At 45.3% G+C, this 10,275-nt stretch overlaps 1 protein-coding gene across 1 annotated transcript in view; it reads right to left on the bottom strand.

The window, feature by feature from the left end:
• SHROOM3 (shroom family member 3) overlaps nt 1–10,069 on the bottom strand; it is a 502,164-nt gene extending 492,095 nt beyond the window's left edge. Inside the window, exon 1 of the mRNA XM_063919658.1 lies at nt 9,841–10,069. Within this exon, the coding sequence (XP_063775728.1) occupies nt 9,841–9,851 (11 nt within the window). The 5' untranslated portion in view covers nt 9,852–10,069. The remainder of the gene's footprint in view (nt 1–9,840) is intronic.
• Nucleotides 10,070–10,275: the final 206 nt, after the last annotated feature.

Consider the following 10,275-nt stretch of genomic DNA (forward strand, 5'->3'; position numbering starts at 1 on the left):
CCCTGTAGCAGTGCCCCCTAGCTGTGCCCCCAGTAGTTGTGCCCTCTGTAGCTGTGCCCCCAGTAGATGTGCCCCCTGTAGCAGTGCCCCCTAGCTGTGCCCCCAGTAGTTGTGCCTCCTGTACCTTTGCCCCAAGTAGTTGTGCCCCTGTAGCTGTGCTCCTCTCTATGGGAGAGACGTAATGACGTCTCTCCCATAGCAGCGACGCACTGACACTAGAGGTCAATTATGACCTCTAGTGTCTGTCAGTGGAGCCGGCTGCAGCGGGTGCCCACACAGCCCATTGCGCCTGCTGCAGCCGGGGAGAGGGGATCCGCAGGGGCTCTTGACACGGCGGCGCCCTGGGGACAGCGGTGCCTCGGGCAAGAAGCCTGCTTGGCAACCGCTCTTGTATGTTGGAAATGATAAATGTGCAGGTTCTAATATTGATGACTCAAACTGTGAACAGCCCAGTTACTTGATGGTGTTGGTTTATTGATAGGTAGCAGGTACAGTCATAATCACTGTTACCACAGCGGAACACCCATGAATTACACAGGTACTGTGGCTGGCTGATGTCAATCCTGCATTTCACATGGTTTTAATATATATTTCTGTGTCCAGAGTCCCGCTCTCAAATCTGCAGCATATAAATGATTCCAAAAGAAAACACCAAGTGAGTGCCTTCCGTTGGAATTTTATGGCAGTACGGATGGTGTAATGGTTAGCATTACTGTCTCACAGCACTGAGGTCATGGGATCGATTCCCACCATGGCTCTACATATGCGGAGTTTGTATATTCTCCCCATACTTGCGTGGGTTTCCTCCGGGTACTCCGGTTTCCTCCCACAATCCAAAAATATACTGGTAGGTCAATTGTATCCCAATACAAATTAACCCTAGTATGAATTAGTGATGAGCGGATTCGGTTTTACTCGGTTTTACTCGGTTCTCATCACTAGTATGAATGTGTACTCGTGTACATGTGGTAGGGAAAATAGATTGTAAGCTCCACTGGGGCAGGGACCGATGTGAATGGGCAAATAGTCTCTGTAAAGAGCGCTGCGGAATATGTATGCGCTATATAAATAACTGGTAATAAATAAATAATGTATAATAGAAAAATAATGAATGTGTGTTCTTTCATTCTGCTACACATTATCTTATTTTTAGAAGTGCTTAAGGTGCCAGGTGCTATAGCAGAAGCGTAGTGCGTCAATTTTGGAGGGAGCTTTAAGTGACATCTTTAGTACATAAATTAATAAGATTCACAACTACCTGTTGCACGTGAACAGCTGTAAAGGACACGGAAGACATTTTATATCAGGAAGCAGGTTATGTGGAAAACTTCATTTCAAGTGAATTAATCAATGAAAATCCAGTTTTGAAAAACAATTTGTCTTTCAGGATTTTTTATCCTATTTTTTTTTAATCAGTGAGACTTACTTTTAGAGCATAATGAAAAGTACAATGATGTGCAGTAATTTATATTGACCAATCAGACTTTCATTTTAATAGCTTGACTACACTGAACAACAAAAACTGATATCTAAGTAGATACTATGGGTTGCTCTTCTCAGCATATTAAGTTATCACTAATGGATATTTTCAACACTGAATTCCCGTAGTTTGGAAGGACATAATTCTTTTGGTGCAACAACTGCTATTGGGTTGTCAACACTACAAGAAGCATGGTTAGAATGTCATCATGGGTAAGTTTCCCAAACTGCGGATTCGAAATTTCATGATGTAAAAACCGTTAGCTCTTCTCGATGTGAATAAGTGGTTGTTTGTTTCAATGTAGGGTGGAATAATAAGAATTTACTTACCGATAATTCTATTTCTCGGAGTCCGTAGTGGATGCTGGGGTTCCTGAAAGGACCATGGGGAATAGCGGCTCCGCAGGAGACAGGGCACAAAAGTAAAGCTTTCCGATCAGGTGGTGTGCACTGGCTCCTCCCCCTATGACCCTCCTCCAGACTCCAGTTAGATACTGTGCCCGGACGAGCGTACACAATAAGGGAGGAATTTTGAATCCCGGGTAAGACTCATACCAGCCACACCAATCACACTGTACAACCTGTGATCTGAACCCAGTTAACAGTATGATAACAGGGGAGCCTCTGAAAAGATGGCTCACAATAACACTAACCCGATTTAGTTAGCAATAACTATGTACAAGTATTGCAGATAATCCGCACTTGGGATGGGCGCCCAGCATCCACTACGGACTCCGAGAAATAGAATTATCGGTAAGTAAATTCTTATTTTCTCTATCGTCCTAGTGGATGCTGGGGTTCCTGAAAGGACCATGGGGATTATACCAAAGCTCCCAAACGGGCGGGAGAGTGCGGATGACTCTGCAGCACCGAATGAGAGAACTCCAGGTCCTCTTTTGCCAGGGTATCAAATTTGTAGAATTTTACAAACGTGTTCTCCCCTGACCACGTAGCTGCTCGGCAGAGTTGTAATGCCGAGACCCCTCGGGCAGCCGCCCAAGATGAGCCCACCTTCCTTATGGAATGGGCATTTACATATTTTTTGCTGTGGCAAGCCTGCCACAGAATGTGCAAGCTGAATTGTACTACAAATCCAACGAGCAATAGTCTGCTTAGAAGCAGGAGCACCCAGCTTGTTGGGTGCACACAGGATAAACAGCAAGTCAGATTTCCTGACTCCAGCCGACCTGGAAACTATATTTTCAGGGCCCTGACAACATCCAGCAACTTGGAGTCCTCCAAGTCCCTAGTAGCCGCAGGTACCACAATAAGCTGGTTCAGGTGAAACGCTGACACCACCTTAGGGAGAAACTGGGGACGAGTCCACAGCTTTGCTCTGTCCGAATGGACAATCAGATATGGCTTTATGAGATAAAGCCGCCAATTCTGACACTCGCCTGGCCGAGGCCAGGACCAACAGCATGGTCACTTTCCATGTGAGATAAATCAAATCCACAGATTTGAGTTGTTTAAACCAATGTGATTTTAGGAATCCCAAACTACGTTGAGATCGCCCAGTGCCACTGGAGACATCAAAAGGGGGTTGTATATGCAGTACTCCCTTAACAACTTCTGGACTTCAGGAACTGAAGCCAATTTCTTTCTGGAAGAAAATCGACCGGTCGAAATTTGAACCTTAATGGACCCCAATTTGAGACCCATATACACTCCTGTTTGCAGGAAATGTAGGAATTAACCTAGTTGAAATTCTTCCGTGGAGCCTTCCTGGCCTCACACCATGGAACATATTTTCACCTAAGCGGTGATAATGTTGTGCGGTCACCTCCTTCCTGGCTCTGACCAGGGTAGGGATGACCTCTTCCGGAATGCCTTTTTCCCTTAGGATCCGGCGTTCACCCGCCCTGGCGTCAACGCAGCTGCGGTAAGTCATGGAACAGACATGATTCTTGCTGAATCAAGATCCTTTCTAGTATCTCTTGAAGTTCCGGGTACCAAGTTCTTCTTGGCCAAACCGGAGCCACGAGTATAGTTCTTACTCCTCTCCTTCCTATCATTCTCCATACACTGGGTATGAAAGGCAGAGGAGGGAACACATACACCGACTGGTACACCCACGGTGTTACCAGAGCGTCCCAGCTATTGCCTGAGGGTCTCTAGACCTGGCGCTTCATGTGAGACGCCATCATAACCACCTTTGGTCTTTCCCAACGGTTTACAAACATGTGGAAACTTCCAGATGAAGTTCCCACTTTTCCGGGTGGAATTCATTCATGCTGAGGAAATCTTCCTAGTTGTCCACTCCCGGAATGAACACTGCTGACAGTGTTATCACATGATCTTTCGCCCAGCGAAGAATCCTTGCTGTCATTGTCCTCCTGCTTCTTGTGCCGCCCCGTCTGTTTACGTGGGCGACTGCCATGATGATGTCCTACTGGATCAGCACCGGTTGACTTTGAAGCAGAGTTCTTCCTAGGCTCAGAGCATCGTAAATTGCCCTTAGCTCCAGTATATTCATGTGGAGAGAAATCTCCAGACTTGACCACACTTCCTTGGAAATTTCTTCCCTGTGTAACTGTTCCCCAGCCTCTCAGGCTGGCATCCGTGGTCACCAGAACACAGTCCTGAATGCTGAATGTGCTGCCCTCTAGAAGATGAGCACTCTGCAGCCCCCACAGAAGAGACACCCTTGTCCTTGGAGACAGGGTTATCCGCTGATGCATCTGAAGATGCGATCCGGACCATTCGTCCAGCAAATCCCCCTGAAAAGTTTTTGCGTGAGATCTGCCGAATGGAATCGCTTCGTAAGAAGCCATCATTTTTCCCAGGACTCCTGTGCATTGATGCACTGATACTTGGCCTGGTTTTAGGAGGTTTCTGACTAGGTCGGATAACTCCCTGGCTTTCCCCTCCAGGAGAAAAACCTCTTTCTGGACTATGCCCAGAATCATTCCTAGGAACAGCAGACGTATCATCGGAAAACAGCTGCGATTTTTGGAATATTTAGAATCCACTCGTGCTGTCGTAGAGCTACTTTAGATAGTTCTTTTCCGACCTCCAACTGTTCTCTGGAAACTTGCCCCTTTCAGGATATCGTCCAAGTAAGGGATAATTAAGATGCCTTTCTTCTTTTAAGAATCATCTTTTCGGCCATTACCTTGGTAAAGGCCCGGGGTGCCGTGGATAATTCAACGGCAGCGTCTGAAACTGATATTGACAGTTCTGTATCACGAACCAGAGGTACCCTTGTTGAGAAGGGCAAATTTGGACATGGAGGTAATCCTTGATGTCCAGGGACACAATATAGTCCCCTTTTTTCCGGTTCTCTATCACTGCTTTGAGTGACTCCATCTTGATTTGAACCTTTTTATGTAAGTGTTCAAAGATTTCAGATTTAGACTATGTCTCACCAAGCCGTCTGGCTTCAGTACCACAATATAGTGTGGAAGACTAATACCCTTTTCCTTGTTGTAGGAGGGGTACTTTGATTATCACCTGCTGGAAATACAGCTTGTGAATTTTTTCCAATACTGCCTCCCTGTCGGAGGGAGCCGTTGGTAAAAGCAGGCTTCAGGAACCTGCGAGGAAAAAATGTCTCGACTCTCCAATCTGTACCCCTGGGATAATACTTGTACGATCTAGGGGTCAACTTGCGAGTGATCCCACTGCGCGCTGAGACTCTTGAGACTACCCCCCCCACTGGTGGAGGGCTTCTTTTCCTGGGAAGGGGCTGCCTGCTGCAGTCTACTTCCCTTTCCTCTATGTCTGGGCAGATATGACTGGCCTTTTGCCCGCTTGCCCACATGGGAACGGAAGGATTGAGGCTGAAAAGACAGTGTCTTTTTCTGCTGAGATGTAACTTGGGGTAAAAAGGTTGGATTTCCCAGCTGTAGCCGTGGCCCCCAGGTCCGATGGACCGACCCCAAATAACTCCTTCCCTTTATACGGCAATACTTCCACGTGCCGTATGGGATCTGTATCACCTGACCACTGTCGTGTCCATGACATCTTCTGGGAGATATGGACAACGCACTTATCTTGATGCCAGAGTGCAAATATCCCTCTGTGCATCTCGCATACATATATATAGAATGCATCCTATTAAATGCTCTATATCAATAAAATATTTTTAGTCAGGGAATTCGACCAAGCCAACCCAGCACTGCATCTCCAGGCTGATGGCGATCGCTGGTCGCAGTATAACCACCGTATGTGTGTATATACTTTTTAGGATATTTTTCCAGCTGCCTATCAGCTGGCTCCTTGAGGGCGGCCGTATCTGGAGACGGTAACGCCACTTGATAAGCGTGTGAGCGCCTTTTCCACCCTAAGGGGTGTTTCCCAATGCGCCCTAACTTCTGGCGGGAAAGGGTATAACGCCAATATTTGCTATCGGGGTAAACCCACGCATCATCACACACTTCATTTTATTTTATCTGATTCAGGAAAAACTACAGGTAGTTTTTTCACTCCCACATAATACCCTTTTTTGTGGTACTTGTAGTATCAGAAATATGTAACACCTCCTTCATTGCCCTTAACGTGTGGCCCTAATGAGGAATACGTTTGTTTATTCACCGTCGACACTGGATTCAGTGTCCGTGTCTGTGTCTGTGTCGACCGACTGAGGTAAATAGGCGTTTTTTTTTTTTAAAAACCCCTGACGGTGTTTCTGAGACGCCTGGACCGGTACTAATTGTTTGTCGGCCGTCTCATGTCGTCAACCGACCTTGCAGCGTGTTGACATTCTCACGTAATTCCCTAAATAAGCCATCCATTCCGGTGTCGACTCCCTAGAGAGTGACATCACCCTTACAGGCAATTTCTCCGCCTCCTCCAACATCGTCCTCATACATGTCGACACACACGTACCGACACACAGCACACACACCTGGAATGCTCTGACAGAGGACAGGACCCCACTAGCCCTTTGGAGAGACAGAGGGAGAGTTTGCCAGCACACACCAAAAAAACGCTATAATTACATAGGGACAACCTTATATAAGTGTTTCTCCCTAATAGCATCTTTATATATATATATTTATATCGCCAATTAGTGCCCCCCCTCTCTGTTTAAACCCTGTTTCTGTAGTGCAGTGCAGGGGAGAGCCTGGGAGCCTTCTCTCCAGCCTTTCTGTGAGAGAAAATGGCGCTGTGTGCTGAGGAGATAGGCCCCGCCCCTTTTTCCGGCGGGCTCGTCTCCCGCTCTTTAGTGAAGTTTGGCAGGGGTTAAATATCTCCATATAGCCTCTGGGGGCTATATGTGAGGTATTTTTAGCCAGTATATAGGTTTACATTTGCCTCCCAGGGCACCCCCCCCCAGCGCCCTGCACCCTCAGTGACTGCGTGTGAAGTGTGCTGAGAGGAAAATGGCGCACAGCTGCAGTGCTGTGCGCTACCTTTAGAAGACTGCAAGGGTCTTCAGCCGCCGATTCTGGACCTCTTCTTACTTCAGCATCTGCAAGGGGGCCGGCGGCGCGGCTCCGGTGACCATCCAGGCTGTACCTGTGATCGTCCCTCTGGAGCTGATGTCCAGTAGCCAAGAAGCCAATCCATCCTGCACGCAGGTGAGTTCACTTCTTCTCCCCTCTGTCCCTCGTTGCAGTGATCCTGTTGCCAGCAGGACTCACTGTAAAATAACAAACCTAAGCTAAACTTTCTCTAAGCAGCTCTTTAGGAGAGCCACCTAGAATTGCACCCTTCTCGGCCGGGCACAAAAATCTAACTGGAGTCTGGAGGAGGGTCATAGGGGGAGGAGCCAGTGCACACCACCTGATCGGAAAGCTTTACTTTTGTGCCCTGTCTCCTGCGGAGCCGCTATTCCCCATGGTCCTTTCAGGAACCCCAGCATCCACTAGGACGATAGAGAAAATCCATTACCTATTATACAAGTTATGTATTATTATGATCTTTATATAAAAAAGGAGCTCGCATTTGTGGGCAATCTCCCAGTAATCTATTGTGAAAAAACCAACATGACTTTACCTCACTAGACCGATCAAAATGGTAGCAGCCATTCATATCAATGACAAGAGAATCATTACAGAATACTGATATCAACAGGGGCATATGTATTTGCTTATGCATCTGCATCTGGTTTACACCAGGCACACAGCATAGTCACTTACGTGGCACTTGGACCATGCTGTAAACTAATTATTTTAGTGCAAGCAACACATTTGTTATTAGCCATTAATTAAACTGCAAACATCTCTGTAATACAGCTGAACCAACTCCCCGTCCTTTGTATGCAAGTAAACAAAATGTGCTCAAACATTCTCACTAAAGCATAGTCAATGTTTAGGCAAGCACCAAACTGCCAATCACAAGCAGGTAGCTAGTGCCAGCAACAATCATCTTCCACTATTTTCAGTGGATAATGATCAGTCCCTGACAAATGTCAAATAATGCAGCTTTCCTGGTCTGTAAGATTCCACAATTGCAAAACCAGACCCTTAGGATGTGTACACACTGGTCAATATATTGGTCATATACAGACCCTTAGGCTGGGTACACACTGGTCGATATATTGGTCGTCATATACAGTACAGACCCTTAGACTGGGTACACACTGGTAGATATACAGTACCTTTTGTCATATACAGACCCTTAGGCTGGGTACACACTGGTCGATATATCGGTTGTCATATACAGACCCTTAGGCTGGGTACACACTGCTTGATATATATCGGTTGTCATATACAGACCCTTAGGCTGGGTACACACTGGTTGATATATCGTTTGTCATATACAGATCCTTAGGCTGGGTACACACTGGTCGATATATTGATCGTCATATACAGACCCATAGGCTGGGTACACACTGGTCGATATATCAGTTGTCATATACAGACCCTTACGTTGGGTACACACTGGTCGATATATTGGTTGTCATATACAGACCCTTAGGCTGGGTACACACTGGTCGATATATCAGTTGTCATATACAGACCCTTACGTTGGGTACACACTGGTCGATATATTGGTTGTCATATACAGACCCTTAGGCTGGGTACACACTGGTCGATATATTGGTTGTCATATACAGACCTTTAGGCTGGGTACACACTGGTCAATATATTGGTCATCATATACAGACCCTTAGGCTGGGTACACACTGGTCGATATATTGATTGTCATATACAGACCTTTAGGGTGGGTGCACAATGGTCAATATATCATTTGTCACATCGACAAGCAATATATTGCAAATGGATCGGCGGGTGTGTATACCTGATACCTGATAAGTCTGAATGACATCCGATCCTAATACATCTGAGAGATGTTACAGTGCATCTTCGTGTGTGTACAGGTGACTTGCCGACTGCGCCCGTACACTGGCTCCAGGGAAAGCTGACACTGACACATTTGAGGCAACAGTGGGTGTATGAAGCCAGCCATACTGTACTTGTGTAGGTGTGTCGTATCATTTCATGCAAGATACGCTAGGTCAACTTGCATAGTACTCAACTGTGCATCAGTCCCAAAATGTTTTACAGACATTATATAGAAAAGCTTTTACCTATTTATATATAATAATTTCCCTTAATAAAACAAGTGTGCACTATTAATTCTGATGTGGTCTAATCCATGCATTTCTACAAGATTTTTACCATTGTTCTTATTGGTTCATAATTACACAGGTTATATCCAAGGACACTCACTCAGTAGCATAAAGGGATTTATGACATAGGTAGATGAAAACACGCTGCACACAACTTCATAAACTGAAAAACAAGATCAAACTCATCAAAATAAGTTACTGGGGGGAGTGTCCAAATCCAGTTCAATTACAAGACTAATAGTGATTAGTGAAACAGACACTCCTTGGATAAGGAAAAGCCAGTGACATATAGTTATTCCGCAATAGAAAGCAAAATATAAAATATTTACTGGGAACGAGAGCAAGTGAATCAATGGCTGATAAAACAAACGTGCTCTTGATAGCTGTGTTTAACAAGTAGGAGCCCTTGTTAAATATTCCATATCACAGGACAACACCTCACAATACATTCATCACAGAGCTATGACACATTAAACAAAGATGTCTGTCAAATGATACCTAGACTGGCGTTCCTGCTGAATGTACATTCCATACTACCCAACTGTATCCTTTACCTTAAACAAACACAATATAATAATAAAAATGTGACAGAATTATACTGTAAAGCAAAAGGAAGCGTAATAAGGTACTAAGACAGTTTTAGACAGTTGAAGTCTGTGCCAGATTTATAACATGGATATTTTATCTTTAAGAAGCCTCTAATTTCAATGAATTTCACCATTCTGATGAACCACACAGTTAAAGGATTGAGTTTGTACTTTATAAAGCAGAAGACAGTGTACAGAGCATCAGCACTTCCTCCATCCAGTCTACAGGTGTCATATTGAAGAAGCTTTTACCTCAGGTGCATTTTACTCTTCTCTCCAGCTCTTGCTGGGCTTCCATCCTGAATGCAGTTAGCTCCCAGTGTCACGGTGGACTGGCATGCAAGTATGAGAAACGAAACACGGGCCCTGAAAACAAACAGCCTCCAGCGACGAGACACAACAAAAACACACGCGAAGTGCAGGTGTCTGACAGAAGAACACCTTCAGCTAGTCTGAAGCAGTAGCCGCAGATCAGCAGAGTACAAAAGGCAGTTCAAATTACTGCTCAGCCACCAGCCAATCCTCAGTGAGCCTGGCCCTGCTGTGCAGAAACCATGACGTCAGGGAAATAACTTACAGAAATGACAAGGAATTTAGTTTCAGTAATGATTTTCCTTTTCAGTAATGATTTTCTATTTCATTTGGAGAAAATCACAGAAAGCTTTAGACAGATATGACGTCTATGGG

This window comes from Pseudophryne corroboree, chromosome 1 (genome assembly GCF_028390025.1).
Source record: "Pseudophryne corroboree isolate aPseCor3 chromosome 1, aPseCor3.hap2, whole genome shotgun sequence".
Lineage (NCBI taxonomy): Eukaryota > Metazoa > Chordata > Amphibia > Anura > Myobatrachidae > Pseudophryne > Pseudophryne corroboree.